This window comes from Capricornis sumatraensis, chromosome 8, assembly GCF_032405125.1.
Source record: "Capricornis sumatraensis isolate serow.1 chromosome 8, serow.2, whole genome shotgun sequence".
NCBI classification, from domain to species: domain Eukaryota; kingdom Metazoa; phylum Chordata; class Mammalia; order Artiodactyla; family Bovidae; genus Capricornis; species Capricornis sumatraensis.
In genome coordinates, this window is record NC_091076.1 from 90,264,696 (window position 1) to 90,281,929 (window position 17,234).

Here is a 17,234-nt window from a genome sequence, read left to right on the forward strand (position 1 = left end):
GTGACTAAACAAATCCAGAAAAAACCCACCCACCCAGCCAGCACAGTCATGTTGGTGGCACAAAGGTTGGGCTGGCCTCTGTCCCCCTTTCCTCCCTCCCCACAGTCCCAAACTGGACATAAGACACACACTAGTGGGCACAGGAGTTTGCAGTGCCACTTTATTGCCAATAGCTGACATTGCCTGGGGCTAGTGGAAAATAAATTAGAACTATGGTAACATCTGACAGGTATGGCTAAGCTGGAGAGGGGAGCAGGTTTTTGTGGGCACTGATCTTAGGGAAGGGGTGTAAGGTGGCTGTGGAAATGTCCATGGAGAGCATCTCTTCCACCCCTAAGACCACAGAACCATCTCCTCCCTCCTGGTGCCCACCAAAGGGGCAAAGTGGAGGCCAGGGTCTCTTAGCTGCCAGGAGCTCAGTGAGGTGAGACAGGCAGTGGGGAGCCCTCAGCAGGATCAAAGTGGGGCAACCAAGGCTTGGATCCCAGAAGAGAGCAGGAACCGAGAATCGCATCCAGTCACAGGATGACACAAGGAGGGCGGCTGTTGGTGATCTTTTCGAGGGGTTCTCCGTTACTGGCTCTTCGGATAGCCTCAATGAGCTAGAGGGCAGAGATGTGGAATGGGATGATGTGTCCCTCGGAGGGGCAAGCTGAACTAGGGTTATTCCCGGTATTGCAAGTACTCACATCTTTCTCATAAGGAAAGCCCCCATTCTCCAGCTTGGAGAACACCAGCTGTCCATTGATTTCAATCTCAAAGGCCCCTAGTATTAAATAAACGTATGAATGAACTGTATGCTGAGCACAGGCAAAAGGCGGGAAGTTCTACAAAAGGGGGCCTTCCACACTCCTTAGACTTCATACAAGCTCCCTCAGCCACATTAGAGATTCTTCAAGCCATTTCCTAGCCTAGGGTCAAGCCAATGAAACTGAAGGGAGGCATCACCCGTGTGCCCTTCCTTTGAACTCCTGGTAACTCAATGAAAGTTTCCCTTCCCTCCAACACTTCGGTCTCACCCGTTTCTCCCAGTAGGCTTCAAATGTGACTCCCCTCACCTATGCAAGGGGACTCAAGCGGGCTGGACATTTTACTATGTGCCAGGTACTGCTGGACACTATAAAGCAGCCAATGCCAGAGCTAGAAAGTGATGGAGCTGGGATTTAGAACACTGACTCAGCAGGTGTTCCGCAGCCTCACCTGTTCCCCCCAGGCGCGACTCGATCTCGATGCCTGGATACTGCTCCTTCACGGCACTCGCCAGCTCCAGGTAGGTCGCTTCGAAGCCGCAGGGTTCGCTAAGGAGAAGATACCGGAGGTCCGGTTGGGTTTCGGAAAAGGTACCTCCGGTGGACCCACCCTCATCCGGCCCGGATCCCCGTCACTGGCAGGGGCCGCTCACCAGTACTCAACCACAATGCGGACCCCATGGCCCGGCTCGGTCTCCCCGGGAGGGGGCGCTACGGCCGTCGTCCCTGTATCCCGGCTCATTGCTGCCAGCTCCCTACAGCCGCTGCTTCCGGGTGTGACGCGACGCCGCGGGCACGTGATGGGGCGGGGCCGCGCGTGACGTCGGGTCGCCCCCTGCAGGCGGGTGCTACTGCGTTCTGACCGTGTTACCTACCAGCTGGAGAGCTTGGGCTGGGCTGATCGGCCTAGACCACCTTTCCGGGCCCGAGTTCTCGGAGCGCCGGTCTTGCCCCACATCTAGTGTCCGCTGGACTTCACGGTCTTATTTAATCTAATGATATATCTTAGACTGCAGAGGGCCCGGGGTTGACTGATGATATGGAATAGTTGCCGTTTCTCCTGTCTTGCTGATGGCATTCTAAAGCATTCCACAGTTACACACTCAGGTACTTCTTACTCTTAAGCGCTGAACTGCGGGCACAGCCTGGGTAGTTTCCGTGTATCTCATGCCTTCAGAAACCTTTAGGCTTTAAGGCTTCTATTCCGCAGGCTCTGTGCGGCCGTCACATGCACCCAGTTCCTCCACCTCCCCGTCTCATCCTACCCCGCCACCGAGCTGGCTTTTTTATTCCCGTTTTGCAGCTCTAGAAACGGAGACTGTCTCCTTGCCTCTTCTTTCCCTGGGGCCCCACCAAAGGATCCTCTCAGGTCACCCACTCTAGCATCCCTTTAAAACATTCATTTCTAAACAATTCAGTGACTTACGGAGTTGTGAAGCCATCTCCACACATTTCCACCGACATAAAAAAAAGTCCCACCTGCGTATTTTCAATCTTTCCAGCTACCGGCTCCAGCCCTAAGCAACCACGGATCTGCTTTCTATCAATTTGCCTTTCCTGGATGTTTCATATAAATGAAATACTATGTAGTCTTTTGCTTCTGACTTCTTGCACTCCTTTTAAAGTTTTTGAGGTTCATCCATGTTATAGCATGTACCAGTGGTTGCCTGGAAAATCCCATGGACGGAGGAGCCTGGTAGGCTGCAGTCCATGGGGTCACTAAGAGTCGGACGCGACTGAGCGTCTTCACTTTCACTTTTCACTTTCATGCATTGGAGAAGGAAATGGCAAACGACTCCAGTGTTCTTGCCTGGAGAATCCCAGGGACGGGGGAGCCTGGTGGGCTGCCGTCTATGGGGCTGCATAGAGTCGGACACGACTGAAGAGACTTAGCAGCAGCAGTGGTTCCTTTTTGTTGCCGAGAAATATCCCAGTGTATGGATGAAATGTTTTGTTTATTCAATACCAGTTGATGGATATTTGAGTTTCCAGTTTTGGGGTATTTTGAATAATGCTGCCATGAATGTTTGTGTGTCTTGTATGTGCATGTGTTCTTACTTCTTGTGGGTAGGTTCCTACCAGTAGAATAGCTAGGTCGTGTGGAAAGTTTACGTTTAACTTAAGAAATGGCCAAAATGTTTTTCAAAGTGGCTGTACCATTTTACATTCTTACTAGCAATATATGATGATGTGTTTCCCTATATCCTTGTCAACACTTGCTGTCTGTCTCTTTCATTATAGCCATCCTGATGGGAGTGAGGAGGTTTTAATTTGCATTTCTCTAATGGTCTTGAGCACCTTTTCATATGCTTATGAGCCATTCATATATCTTAATTTGGAAAAACGCCTATTCAAATCTTTTGCCCACTTCTAATTGGGTTGTTTGTCTCTTTAGTGTTGATTTGTAGGAGTTCCTTATATACAATTGACCCTTGTACAACACAGGTTTGAACTGCGTGGGTCTACTTACATGTGGATTTTTTTCGGTAAACACATAGTACCACACAATACAAGTTTGTGTCAATCTGAAGGTGAAAACCAGATGGGGGGCTGACTGTAAAGTTATATTCAGATTTTCAACTGCTCTGGGTCATTGGTACCTCTAAGCCCTGCATTGTTCAATGATCAACTGTATTCTGGATACAAAGTTCCTAATTAAATGTATGACTTGTAATTATTTTCCTCCAGTCTTCCACAAGTATTTTTTTTAATTTAATTTTCAAAGTGCAAAATTTTAAAATTTTGGCCAAGTATAGTTTATCAGCTTTTTATTTTGTCATTTGCGCTCTTGCTGTCTCATTTGCATCTGAGATCTCTGCCTAACCCAAGGTAGAAAGATTTTCTCCCATAACTTCTTCTAGAAGTTTTATAGTTTTAGCTCTTACTTGTAAATCCATGATCTATTTTGAGTTAATATTTGTAAATTGTGTAAGGTGAAGGTGAAGGCGAAGTCGCTCAGTCATGTCTTACTCTTTGCGACCCCGTGGACGGTAACCTACTAGGCTTCTCCGTCCATGGGATTCTCCAGGCAAGAATACTGGAGTGGATTGCCATTTCCTTCTCCAGGGGATCTTCCCAACCCAGGGATCGAACCCAGGTCTCCCGCATTGGAGGCAGATGCTTTAATCTCTGCGCCACCAGGGAAGCCCTGGTGTAAGGAAGGATCTAAATTCATCTTTTGCCATGTGGCTATTCAATCTGTCCTAGAACCATTTATCAAAAAGACTATTCTTTCCCTCACTGAATTGTCTTGGCACCTTTGTCAAAAATCAGTTAACCAGTAGGTCCAGTGGTTAAGACTTTGTCTTCCAGTGTAGAGGGTTCAGGTTCGATCCCTGGTTGGGGAACTAAGATCCCACATGTCTCACAAACAAAAAACCAGAACATAAAACAGAAGCAATATTGTAACAAATTCAATAAAGACTTTAAAAATGATCCACATGAAAAAAAAAATTAAAATGTTTAAAAAAGATCAATTGACCAGAAATGTAAGGATTTTTACTTGGACTCTTGAAGCTCTCCTATTGATATATACTACTACTACTACTACTAAGTCGCTTCAGTCGTGTCCGACTCTGTGCGACCCCACAGATGGCAGCCCACCAGGCTCCCCCGTCCCTGGGATTCTCCAGGCAAGAACACTGGAGTGGGTTGCCATTTCCTTCTCCATATTGATATATAAATCTATTCTTTTTCATTGTCGTTTCTTTTTAAAATAGATTTAGATATAACTTATACACAGTAATACACATCCTCTGGAGTGTACCTTTCTGTCAGTCCTGACACACATCGTTGTACTTCTACCACCAGGACCAAGATACACAACAACTCCATTACCTCCTCCTCTGCTGTCAACCGCTCTCCCTCCTCCTCAACTCCAGATCTGTTTTCTGTCCTTAGCATTCTGCCCCCTCTAGAAAGTCATATAAATGGAATCCTATAGCACTGAGCCCTCTTGAGTCTGGTTTCTCTTTCCAACTTATCCTGTCCGTCAACATCCAGAGTGATTTTTCCAAAATATAAATCTGCCCGCTCCTTTGGGCCTCTACTTAAGCTCAGATGGACCCTGTAGGGTCTGGCCTCTGCCCATAGTTCCTGCTGGTCTGGACAGACAGGATGGATGGCTCTTAAACCTGGTTTACAGAACAACCACCTGAGGGCTTGTCAATACCATACATTCCTGGGTCTTGTCCCCAGAGACCAAGTTTCAGTAGTTGGGGAGGGGCCCAGGGATCGGTTTCTTTGTTGTTGTTTGCTTGGTTTTTTAAAGTTGTATTTTATTTATTTTTGGTTGTGCTGGGTCTTTGTTGGCGCTTGGGCTTTTCTCCACTTGCGATTCCCAGGCTTCTCATTGCCATGGCTTCTCCTGTTGTGGATCACAGGTTCTAGGCAGGCTGGCTCAGGAGTTGCGGCTCACGGGCTTAGTTGCCCAATGGCATGTGGAATTTCCCTGGACCGGGGATCGAAGCTGTGTCCCCTGCATTGGCAGGAGGAGTCTTACCCACTGGACCAGCAGGGAAACCCAGGGATCTGTGTTTTTACACAAGCCCAGGCAGATTTGGAGGCCACACTTTGAGGGACACAGTTGAGTACAAAGCCTTTCCCCACACCTCTCACACGTGCTCAGCCACACCTGTGGGCTCCTCTCCTTCCTTCTCCACCCTGCTCTGCCTCTGCATGCTCTGTCCCCTTTTGTCAAGGGTTTTGGCACTTGTTTCATCATCATGAAAGGTGCTCCCCCTTCGCATCCACCAATCCAAATCCTCCAATCCAGACAACTTCCCCTCTGCTCAACTGTCACTTCCATGGAGAAGTCTTCCTTAACTCCCTGTGTGTTTTCCCAGTATAGCTGTCTCCTCTCATCTCTTATTATTTGTGTGATCCTTTGATTTCTTTTTATTTTGACTGCTGCTGGGTCTTCGTTGCTTTGCTTGAGCTTTTCTCTGGTTGCAGCAAGCTGGGGCTACCCTCCAGTTGTGGTAGCTTCTCTCGTTGTGGAGCACCGGCTCCAGGCTTGCGGGCTTCAGTAGTTGCGGCACACGGGCTTAGTTGCTCCACAGCATGTGGGATCTTCCCAGACCAGGGATTGAACTGGTGTCCCCTGCATTGTAAGGTGGATTCTTAATAACTGGACCACCAGGGAAGCCCTGGTTCTTTAACATCAGTCTCCCTGATTGGGCTGCGTGAAGATAACAGTGGGATCTGTTTTGTTGCTCACTGTATCCCCAGTGCCAAGCATGCAGTTGGCATATAGTAGGTACTTAACAAATATTAGCTGAATGAATGAAGAACTGATTGAGTGAATTGTCTACCGTGTTTTTCACATGATATCCAGTGGCCCAGGTGACCTTGCCTCTTTCCCCACTTCTTCACTTAGTCCAGTCTGGTTTTTTCAAGGAAAAGTGAGTTTGGAGAAAGTTGAGCATCCAGTCACTCCTCCAGGTCCCCCAGGGCAGATCTCTTATCACCCCTATGAATTGTTTGTTTACTGAACTGTCACCCACTTGTGGGATGCGGCTGGTGCCTTTGATCTCAGTCTCCTAGGCCCTCTCTCCAACCTTGTGTTTGCCTACTGCTGAAGGCCAGCGCTAAGGGGAGTCCCCTGGCACCTGGCCAGAGCTTTCCCCAAACGACTTCTGCCACTGGGAGACCTTGCCTAACCCCTTCGATTTCAGAAGGAAAACCTGAGACTGTGGACTTTGCTTAGAAGGGAGGGTATATGCTGGCTGCCCCTGAGGGGCCAGGGTGCAGCCTGGGTGGTCAGACTGTGGCTGGAGGTCAAGGGGCAGGCCGTGTTGCTGCACATCCTTCTGGCTGGCTTCCCTCTTTCATAGAGTGCCCTTTGCCCCAAGGGGTAAGACCCTAAGCAGCAGACAGGCCCCCTAAATTGGGCAATGAACAGACCAGGTTTGGGAAGGGGCGTGGGGAAGAGTGGGCGAGTCCCTTTTCTCTGATCTTCCAGGTCCCTGCTCCTCCCTCCCAGGTCATGAGGACTCTAGATCTTCGCTTTAGGGGCTGTACAGTTTGACTGTTTCTCCCCTGGCACCTGCTACAGAAAGACAAAAACAATCCCAGCCAGGGTAGAGTGTCAGGGAGTCCCCGCCCCTCCTCCTGTGCTTCCTCCTCCCATGCCCCTCCCTCAGGCCCCGCCCCCACCTGCCCAAGATAATTTGTTTCCTTGGGTCAGAAGCCTGGACAACAGAGCTCAACCTCCCCCGACTCCTACGTTCAAAGTCGGGACACTCTCCTACACCTGTAGAGAAGAGGGAGGGGGTTTGAGATCAAGCCCAGGTACCTGAGGTTCCTAGACAGCGCCGGACTTCGGACCCTGTGTCCTGCTACTCCAGCTGGGGCTCCTCCAGGTAAGGGCACCGAGACTGGTTGCAGACGACAATCTGCTCCCACTTCCAGCTGCACCAGGGCCCCAGGCTGTGCCAGTCTCAGGGCCAGGAGCTGACTGGATGGCTGCCCAGGTGGGCAGGACAGGAGGCCGCCCGGCTCCCCCTCCCTTCCCCCCTTCAGTGATGTCAGGCCAAGGGCGGGGAAGGGGGTGGGGGGGACAGGTAGTTAAGAGCTTGGGATCTCCCTTCCTAAATCGGTGGCCCCAGCCAGGTGTGCCAACACCCAGGGTCCAGGTAAGGACCAGAGCGCGGCACTTCGTCTTGGGGGCGGGGAGCACCCGTAGATCTGGGAGAAAGATGTGGAGATCTTTGGAGAATATGGAGAAAGATGCGGGCTCCTGCTGTGTTTTCCTGGAGGCCTCACTTTCTCCCATCCTGCCCCCTCCTCACTATCTGCTCTCGGTCTTTCCCTGTTCTCACTCCCTGTTCTCTCCATTCCTTCGTCCCTCTCCACCCCACCCCCCAACAGCCCCAAACACACACTCCAACCTGCTGATGGGGTCAGGGAAGCAGGAATCCAGATTCTTTCCTCCCCGAGAGGGGCGATTTCCCGCTGAAACTAGCCCCTCCCCACGTCCCCAGAAAGAGAGCTGGGAGGGGTGTCCCAAGCCGAGGGGGCAGCCCGAAGTGTCTCCAGGTTCCGTCTGCTTTGACCCCAGTTTGAGTTCCCCCAAGTCTTTATTAAAGACAGATGTCTCTGTGGGGGCAGTGGGGCACCCTCCAACTTGGAGGGCAGTAAAGGAGACAGATTCTCTGAATTGCATCCTTACTCAGCAATACAGGCTTCCCTGGTAGATCAGCTGGTAAAGAATCTGTCTGCAATGCAGGAGACCCCAGTTCAATTCCATTCCTGGGTTGGGAAGAGCCCCTGGAGGAGGGCATGGCAATCCACTCCAGTATTCTTGCCTGGAGGATCCCCATGGACAGAGGAGCTTGGCGAGCTACAGTCCTTGGGGTCGCAAAGAGTCGGTCACGACTGAGCAACTGAACTGAACTGAGCGACTCAGCACAGCCCTCCGGTGGGAAGGTAGGGGGTGGGACAGGCCCCGGGGAGGGGGGTGGTCCCTTCTGGCTGAAGAAAGAGGTGGTCTAGGTAGGCTGAAGGGATAGATGCTGGGGGTCTGCAGCGCGGTAGGGCCTGGGGAGAGTGGGTGCGCTGTGCGCATGGGGGAGGGGGGCAGATTGCCTTGTCCGTCTGAACAGTCTTGGGGAAGACTCATCCCAGTCGGGGTCTCCCTGGCACGCTGGGGATGGAGAATACTCCTGCCTGCCCTTGCCAGGCCTTCCAACCCCCACTGCGCCTCGAGAATGCCCCCTCTTGGTCCGCTTGTCCTGGACTCTGCTCTCCCCTCTCCACCCCCCCGCTATCCTGCTGGGGGGGCCCCCCGTGAAGGCAAGCAGCCTGTAATGATTAACTCCACAGACACTCTAGCATTCTTCCCGAATTAAACTTTAAAAGAGCTGCCCCCCTCATTCCCATTGGTGAGGGAGGGGGCGGGGCCGCAGGGTCCGGGGGCCCTCCCCCAGCTCCAGGTCAGCTAGGGGTTTCCCGCCTCCTCACCTGAGCCCTCACCCTAAGCGCTCCCCCACAGGTAAAGCCTTCCTCCTAACTAAATCCCGATGCGGGCGGGGCCTGGGGTTCCTGGGCCTGGCGGGGGCCTTCCCGCCACCTCCAGGCCCCAGCTCCAGCCCCTCCCCACCCCACCCCACCCCACCCCCCACCCGGTACCGAAGGTGGCCTGTTTTCTACCGGCCCGGCCTTCTACCCTGAGCCCTGCCACCCGCCCTCGGGGCCAGCCAGGTGGGGCAAGATTCAGGAAGTAAACAAGGAGGCTGGAGGCGGGAGGGCGGGAAGGAGGGTGGGGCCCGAGCCACGGGGGCGGGGAAGTCGCAGAAGGGAGTCGCAGTACTAAGGGGACAGATTGATGTGGGGGTCGATTTCTTCAATATAACCTTCCCAGGGCCCCAGGTGGAAAGTTTCCGGTCTCTTGGGGGTGGTGGAGGGGGCTGCCCAGGGGAGACAGCTAGGATCGGTTTCTCTCACCTCTGCTCTCTTCGGTCCTGACTCCCCAGTCCTGTCCTGCCTTAGAGGGGTCTGGAGAGCTGGGTGATGGGATCTGAAGGCTAAACCCATCCAGAGTCAGCCTTCCCGCCCCCCACAGAGGCCAGACTCTAGTCTGATTCAAATCTACCCTCTCCCCTTCCAAACGCTGCCCAGATTCCTCTTTCCTCTGGGATGGGAGAGGATCCAGGCCTCCTGGTCTCAGACCACGCCACTGTTGGTCTCTGGCTTCCTGGAGCGGGTGGTTCCTGCAGCCCTTCCCCTAGTCCCCCCTGGGATGAAGTGAGCAGGGCTGTTTGCCAGAGGTTAGACGGGGGTGGGAGTGGGGGCCTTGTGTTTTGGTGTTGACGTGCTGGTGTCTCTTGGTGTTCCATGGTGGGTGGATCTTTCCCTTCCTGGCAGGACCCCCAGCCTCGTCGCTGGCTCTCCCTCCTGGCCTTCCCCTGTCTGCCTGTGTGTGTCTGTCTTCCTGTGTGTCTTGACTTTCCACTCCTGCTGCTGAGTATGCCTTTGATCAGAACGCCCAGGAGAGAATATGAATTAAAAGGACCCTCATTTCCCAGGGATGATGAGGATGAGACCCTCCCGGGCCAGCTGAGTCCTGGATGCTAAGGGTGGGCAGCAGCAGCAGAATACAAGTCTGGGGGGCTCTGGACAGGAGAAGGAGCACTGCATGTTTCTTTGGGTTACTTTAGGTACCTCAGGGGCACCCCTGTGAGGCCAGCTCCACTCCAAATGGGCTTCTGAATCCCAGCCAGGCTTTTCTTCTCTCCCGCCTGGGTGAGGGGGCTCCTGGGCTGGGTGGTGGCTACCTGGGGCCCTTTGCAGGTTGCACCTGGACCTGGACTGGAGGTAGGCCAAAGGTGGGGAGGAGGAGATGATGTCAGAGGAGCCTCAGCCTCCCCCCCACCACCCACATCTTCCTCCTCCCCAATCCTGTTCTTGTGGCGGGGGGAGTGGAGGGGATGGGTAGAGGCAGGGTTGTTTGTGTTTCTCCTAAGCCAGGAAGTAGTGGAGATGAGTCAAGGGTGAATGGAGAGCTCCAGGCAGTGTGTCCCGCCCCACCCTGACTCACCTGTCCCCCAAATCTCATGTCCTCACTTAAAGGTTGGGGACCTGCCTCATCCCAGGTGCGGGGAAGGGGGGCAGATCTTGGGTGCCTTAGGCAAGCTAACAGCGCTGGCCCAGTATCTGGAGCACAGGCAGGGGGCAGAACTGCAGGTCCTCCCAGGTCCTCCCAGGTCTCGGCCCAGCCTAAAGGGTCTTGGTTCCTGGGAAGGAGGGGCTTGCGATGCCTCCACCTGCTGGTGGCCATCCTTGCCCCATCTCTTCTATCCTTGTCCTGGATGCCGTGTAGTGCCTGTGGGCAATAAAACATGGGTAAGACCCTGGCCTTGCCTGGGATGGCCGGGCATCTTCAGACCATTGGGTGGATAAGACAGGTGCGGAGGCCCCAGCACAGGGCCCAGAGGGAGCCCTTCAGTCTGAATGTGGAAAATCCAGGAAGGCTTCTCAGAGGAGGTGGCTCTGGCGTTGAGGCCTCAAGAAAGTTGGGGAGGGGGAGGGGTCTAACGAAGGCACACAAGGTTTGGGGGCCGCTGGGGCGCAGGCCCCAGACTCGCCTTCTCCTTCCCACTGCAACTGAGCTCGCCTCCTGTCCTCCTGGTTCCTGTCCTTCCCCACCTCCTTCTCTCCTTCAGTGCATCACTCAGCGCTTGAGCAGGCGTTGCCACAACAGGCTCTGGCAACAAAGCACTGGGAAAACCTGGGGCAGAGCCCAGAGGATTGAGTGCCCCACGCTGGGAAGTGCAAGGGTGACACTGAGCCCGGCTGTGTGGGGGTCAGGGGGTCCGTCGCTGCTGCCTGGCCTGTGGTGAGGGGACCCTCACCGCTCTTCCCCTGGGCAACCTGGGGTAAGGAAGAGCGCTGGACTGGGAGTCCAAACGCTGAGCTCCGCTCCCTGTCTCACCTGTGATGAGGCAGGAGTGCTTCTTTTTCAGGGCTCAGAGTCCCTTTTTGTAACAGGGACTCAACGCTGCCCTTCCCCAGAGGCTCCAGGGAACTCCAGTTAGTGGGGGATCGAGGAGGGGCCGGATAAACTCTGAGGGGCACCCGACAGAAGGGTGAAGGTCTGGGTCCCCTTGGCCCCTCTCCCCAGGACAAGGGCACAAGAGCAGCTGTTCCTCTTCTCCCTCAGAGGTCATGGAGCTGGGTCTGTCTCCACTTCATCTCAGCAGCTCCCCAGAAGACCTGTACCTGGCCTCTGGGACCCCTCCTGGGACTCCCCCACCTCTCAATGCCCCTCTGTCTGGGGAGGTGAAGAGGTCCCAGCCTCTGCCCATTCCAACCAGCAGGTAAAGTGGGGTGTCGGCTGACGGAGGGAGGCTGGGGGGAGCTGGGGGGAGCGGTCAGCACTAGGGTAATGCACAGAAGCTTACTAGCAACTCCTCCCCTCCATCTCCCGCCCCAGGAAACTTCTTCGAGAGGAGGAGCTACAGTCAACCTCTCTGCCCTCCATCCCCAACCCCTTCCCCGAGCTCTGCAGTCCTTCTTCACAGAGCCCCATTCTTGGGGGGTCCTCCAGTGCAAGGGGGCTGCTCCCTCGAGACACGAGCTGCCCCCATGTGAGTTTCCCTGGGAAAGAGAAGGCAGGGAGCATGGGGTGCTGGGGGATGGGGCAGATACAGTGCCGCCTTGGCTGGGTGGAGGGGACTTGGTCAAGGATCCCAGAGGGTAGAGCAGAGGGGGATGGGAGAGAACCACCCTTTGCCCTTCCCCGCCTCACCGGCCATTCCTGGGGTGCAGGTCATAAAGGTGTACAGCGAAGATGGGACCTGCCGCTCGGTGGAGGTGGCGGCAGGGGCCACGGCTCGCTATGTGTGCGAGATGCTGGTGCAGCGATCTCACTCCCTGAGTGACGAGAACTGGGGGCTGGTGGAGTGCCACCCCTACCTAGCACTGGGTAAGTTGGGCCGCAGGGGACTGCCTAGCCTGGGAGGCAGGGCTTCACACCTGACTGGCCTCCACTGACCCCTGCTTTTTGCCCTTGACCCCAGAGCGGGCCTTGGAGGATCATGAGTCAGTGGCAGAAGTCCAGGCTGCCTGGCCCATTGGTGGAGACAGCCGCATCGTCTTCCGGAAGAACTTTGCCAAATACGAGCTGTTCAAGAGCACTCCAGTGAGTGTGCGTAACAGGGGGGTCTGGGCCCGGACACCCCAACCCCCACCCGGATCCTCAGTCCCTGACTCCTGGCTCCTTTTGCCCCCAGCACTCCCTATTCCCAGAAAAGATGGTCTCTAGCTGTCTGGATGCACACACGGGCATGTCCCATGAGGACGTCATCCAGGTGAGGGCCCACTCCCATTTCATGGCCTTGACTCCCCAGGACCGCCCAGGGCTTCTTGGCCCTGAAGCTCGTGCCATCCCTCTATGGGGTGGAAAGCCCAGCACCGCCCTAAGCATCAGTTTCTTCCTCTGTTAAATGACAGTAAATGTAAACCCCTGCCACCGAGGCAGGTGCTAGGAAGGCGTGTGTGTGTGTGTGTGTGTGTGTGTGTGTGTGTGTGTGTGGCCACCTCGAGGCCTCTCACCCTGCTCTCCTGTCCTTAGAACTTCCTGAATGCAGGCAGCTTCCCAGAGATCCAGGGCTTCCTGCAGCTCCGGGGGTCAGGGCGCAAGCTTTGGAAACGTTTTTTTTGCTTCCTGCGCCGCTCTGGCCTGTATTACTCCACCAAGGGCACTTCCAAGGTGAGGTCTTAAAGGTGACAGCCCCGGCTCCTCGGAGACCCCATCCCTGGTGCTTCTAGGAGCTGCCCCTTCTCTGTGGGAACTCCTAGACCTTTCACCCCCTAGGCCCTGAGACCCTCAGCTACCCCTCTTCCCCGCCCCGGAAGGTAGCGGTGGGAGAGGCAGGTGAACTGAGTTCAAGTCCTGGCTCTGCTTCTATGTGCTGTGTGACCCGGGGCACTTCTCTGCTCCTCTCTGGGCCTGAACTCTCCCCAGCTGGTTGAGGGGGGATGCTGAGAGGGGGATAGGGTCTGCCTGTACAGTCTTGTTCACTCGTGCTGCACAGGATCCGAGGCACCTGCAGTACGTAGCAGATGTGAACGAGTCCAATGTGTATGTGGTGACCCAGGGCCGCAAGCTCTACGGGATGCCCACAGACTTTGGCTTCTGTATCAAGGTGAGGATCCTACCTGGGGCTTCTGAGCTGCTTCTGGGACCCCCAGACTCCTCTCCTTGCACCCTGCCCTGCCCCATGGAGACAGGAGACAACATCTGGTTCTAAAGGCAGATGTGGAACCAGGCAGTTTCCTCTCCCTGCAGCCAAATAAGCTTCGAAATGGCCACAAGGGGCTTCGCCTCTTCTGCACTGAGGATGAGCAGAGCCGCTCCTGCTGGTTAGCCGCCTTCCGCCTCTTCAAGGTGAGGTCCTGGCGCTGGCTAGGGGGCTGACCCGGCTCTCGGGATCCCTGGCGTGAGGGAGGAGTTATAGTTCTGCCCCCAGGAAGTCTCTGGAACGAGACGGCATCATCATAGCCTTGCTCTCTCAGAATCCTTGGTCCAAGACTGGAGTTGCAGCTCTGGTTCCAGAAAGCCCCTCAGCCGGGGCAGGGATGTTGCCCGATTCTTGGGGAGTCCTGGTCTGGGTGGAGCGCCACAGCGGAGCCCCCAGCATCTGTGTGACCTCTGGCCTTCTTTCTCTCTCCACCTCGCAGTTTGGGGTACAGCTGTATAAGAATTACCAGCAGACACTGTGCCGCCACCTGTGCCCACCCTGTGGGGGTTCCCCACCCTCGGTGAGCGTTACAGGATGTTGTGGGAGGGGGAGGGGAGCACCCAGGCCCCATGCCAGGGATACTGAGGTCCCGTCTGACCCCTCTCCCGTCCTGTCCAACCTGCAGAGGAGTGTCTCAGACAACACTCTGGTGGCCATGGACTTCTCCGGCCATGCCGGGCGTGTCATTGAGAACCCCCGGGAAGCTCTGAGCGCCGCCCTGGAGGAGGCCCAGGCCTGGCGGGTGAGGGGGCTACACTCAGCTGCGTGTTTGTACTGCTCTCCATCTGGGCTCCCATGGAGCGGGAAGAGGAAAGCGAGGGGCGAGGGGAGGCACCCAGCTGCAGAAAGAGGCTCTCTATTCTTGAGGGGCTGGTAATGCTCCAGCTGTGCCCTGATCCCCCATGTCTCCCACTGTTCTGCAGAAGAAGACGAACCACCGTCTCAGCCTGCCCACCCCCAGCTCGGGCACAAGCCTCAGTGCAGGTGGGTGAGAAGGCCCGGCATCCTTAGGGCGGGGGCTGGTATGGCTTCTCTGAGCATTCCTGTTGCCGGTGGTGAGAAGGAGGGTTCCCGCCCCGGAGTGACCACCCATCTGCCTCCTCTCACCCCAGCCATCCACCGCACCCAACCCTGGTTCCATGGACGCATTTCTCGCGAGGAGAGCCAGCGGCTCATTGGGCAGCAGGGCCTGGTTGATGGGTAAGGGACTAGGCTGGGCAGGGCGGCAGACCAGGGAGGAAACAGACCTGGGTCCGGGTGGTGGCCTTGTGTCCTCGGGTCACGTTGCCTTGTCTCCTGGCAGCCTGTTCCTGGTCCGAGAGAGTCAGCGGAACCCACAGGGCTTTGTGCTTTCTCTGTGCCACGTGCAGAAAGTCAAACATTACCTTATCCTGCCAGTGAGTATCCCTGCTTCCTGCCGTACAAACGCGGGACTGCCAGCAGCCCGTCCTCCCCACACCGCCCCCAGGGTGCCTGGGGTCTCCCCTCTTTCCTTGCTGCTGCACAAGCAATGGGGACCTCAGCCTTGGCCCAGGAGGGTGCTCCTCCAGGCCCTCACCCCTCCCTGACTTCCCACCCCTGTGGCCACACCCCAGAGCGAGGAGGAGGGGCGCCTGTACTTCAGCATGGACGACGGCCAGACTCGCTTCACCGACCTGCTGCAGCTCGTGGAGTTCCACCAGCTGAACCGCGGCATCCTGCCCTGCCTGCTGCGCTACTGCTGCACCCGCGTGGCCCTCTGACCACTGCACGGGCCGGTCACACCTCGGCCCACCCCAGGCTGCCCTCCTCCTCCGGAGCTGCCCGCCCCGGAGCGGACTCAGAGTGGGCAGAAGGTGAGGCCAGGATCATCATGAATGGCTGGGAGCTCCCCTAATCCAGTTTTCTCCTCTGCTCCTTGCCTCCGTCAGGCAGAAGGTGCTCCCTGCTCAGTCCACCCTCAACTTCTCCTTCAGGGAAGGCACTTGTGTGGCCTTCTCCCCTTCACGGAGCTCCTGGGTGCTGCTCTGGGACAGGACACTATGGGAGAAATGGGGGCAGCCGAGGTGGTCTTTACACCCCACATTTTGTACAGACTGAGAGGCCAGTTGATCTCTGTTTTATACTAGTGACAATAAAGATTATTTTTTGGTATACCTGTGAGTTCTGTCTGTCAAGGCCCGGCTAGCTGGGGCTGGGGGGTGATCAGGAGAGGTGAAAGTGGAAGTTGCTAGCGTGTTTGACTCTTTGCGACCCCATGGACTATACAGTCCATGGAATTTTCCAGGCCAGAATACTGGAGTGGGTAGCCTTTCCCTTGTCCAGGGGATCTTCCCAACCCAGGGATTGAACCCAGCTCTCCCGCTTTGCAGGAGGATTCTTTACCAGCTGAGCCAGAAGGGAAGTCCAAGAATAAGCCTATCCCTTCTCCAGCGGATCTTCCTGACCCAGGCACTTATCTGGGTGCTTTGCAGGCAGATGCTTTACCAACTGAGTTATCAGGGAAGCCCACCAGGAGAGATGGGCACCAGTCAAACTCCTGAAAATGTGTCAGATGGATCCAGGCCACGTGCAGCCAAACCTGGATGTTTCTTTCTTTCTTTAAAATATTTATTTGGCTGCACCAGGTCTTAGTTGAGGCACGTGACCTCCTTAGTTGTAATATGTGGGATCTAGTTCCCTGACCAGGGATCGAACCTGGGCCCCCTAACATTAGCCACTGGACCACGAGGGAAGTCCCCAAGCCTGATGTTTCTTGAGGAGCTCTTGGTCATCAGAGAGTCTTGGTACCCAGTAGAGTCTTGGTACCACCTACTGGCTCATAGTAGGTGCCCAAGGATGGCTTGTTAAATGAATGAACAGGGAACTGTCATCCAGGTGAGGCTTTCTGACGGGACCTAAAGCCATGGAGGTCACTCTAACAGGGCCTGGGAGCCGGAAATGAGTCAGACAGCATCCATGTCCTCGGCAAGTCCTGGGCTACCTGGTAGGGTAATGAGTCCTGACAAACGCACAGTCCATCACCACCCAGTCACACAGTGGCTCCATTACCTTACCTCCAGTGGGTCCCTGTGTTCAACTCCTCCCTCCTCAACCCCTCTCCCTCCCTGACCGAAGATCTGCTTTCTGTCCCTGTAGTTGGCTCCACTGTTTTCTGTGCTGTCTGTTGTTCTGTTTTCTCCAGAAAGCCATGATGGAATCCCACAGCACTCAGCCCCCTGAGTCTGGCTTCCTCTCCAATCTGTCCTTCAACATCAAGAGTGGTATTTCCAAAATAGCACTCTGCCTGCTCCCTGCCCCCTCCCTGCACGATGCCTCCACTTCAGCTCAGATAGACCCTGCAGGGTCTGGCCTCTGCCCATGCCAGTCTATGATTTTGTCTAAGAGCTTTATAGTTTCAGCTCTTACATGATGGGAAAGCTTTATAGGAAAGGTATCAGATTGGCAATCCCTGAAATGCTGCTCAATCTGCAGATCACAAAGAGATAGAACCTCCCTCCAGACACATGAAACTCACTGAGGCATTATTTTTGCCAAGAAATCAAGCTCCCTGCATCCAATGACGAGTTTTATAAAAAACCAGAGGAACATGTGAAATGCCACATAGGGATACGATGACCAAAATCCAGACTGGGAAACTACAGAACAGATAACCCAATTTCTTCAATAACAAAAAATTACAAGAAAAGAAAAGATGGGAAATCTCTAGGTTTCAAGAAATTTAGACACTTATCAAGCAGATGTAATGTGTTGACCTATTTGA

The 17,234-nt window shown here is 55.0% G+C and overlaps 2 protein-coding genes across 2 annotated transcripts; one reads left to right on the top strand and one right to left on the bottom strand.

Annotated features, from left to right (window-relative positions):
* Positions 1-198: 198 nt before the first annotated feature.
* Positions 199-1,511, bottom strand: MIEN1 (migration and invasion enhancer 1). Its single transcript, XM_068976990.1, has 4 exons — positions 1,403-1,511; positions 1,201-1,298; positions 690-766; positions 199-602 (listed from the first exon to the last, which is right to left on the bottom strand). The coding sequence occupies exons 1-4, from the start codon at positions 1,489-1,491 to the stop codon at positions 519-521; spliced, it is 348 nt and encodes a 115-aa protein (XP_068833091.1). The 5' UTR covers positions 1,492-1,511; the 3' UTR covers positions 199-518.
* Positions 1,512-6,984: 5,473 nt separating this feature from the next.
* Positions 6,985-15,562, top strand: GRB7 (growth factor receptor bound protein 7). The gene is made up of 15 exons (XM_068976989.1): positions 6,985-7,111; positions 11,410-11,566; positions 11,683-11,836; positions 12,018-12,174; positions 12,269-12,390; positions 12,482-12,559; positions 12,823-12,960; positions 13,286-13,396; positions 13,540-13,638; positions 13,932-14,012; positions 14,118-14,234; positions 14,416-14,476; positions 14,605-14,692; positions 14,796-14,889; positions 15,088-15,562. Exons 2-15 carry the CDS (start codon positions 11,415-11,417, stop codon positions 15,232-15,234), a joined length of 1,599 nt encoding a protein of 532 aa, XP_068833090.1. The 5' UTR covers positions 6,985-7,111; positions 11,410-11,414; the 3' UTR covers positions 15,235-15,562.
* The last annotated feature ends 1,672 nt before the right edge of the window (positions 15,563-17,234 follow it).

Coding starts and splice junctions, on each gene's coding strand:
- GRB7 (XM_068976989.1), top strand. CDS start 11,415: ATGGAGCTGGGTCTGTCTCCACTTCATCTCAGCAGCTCCCCAGAAGAC. Junction 11,567..11,682: donor CTGCCCATTCCAACCAGCAG/GTAAAGTGGGGT, acceptor CTCCCGCCCCAG/GAAACTTCTTCGAGAGGAGG. Junction 13,397..13,539: donor ACTTTGGCTTCTGTATCAAG/GTGAGGATCCTA, acceptor CTCTCCCTGCAG/CCAAATAAGCTTCGAAATGG.
- MIEN1 (XM_068976990.1), bottom strand. CDS start 1,491: ATGAGCCGGGATACAGGGACGACGGCCGTAGCGCCCCCTCCCGGGGAG. Junction 1,299..1,402: donor CGCATTGTGGTTGAGTACTG/GTGAGCGGCCCC, acceptor TCTTCTCCTTAG/CGAACCCTGCGGCTTCGAAG. Junction 767..1,200: donor GTCGCGCCTGGGGGGAACAG/GTGAGGCTGCGG, acceptor ATTTAATACTAG/GGGCCTTTGAGATTGAAATC.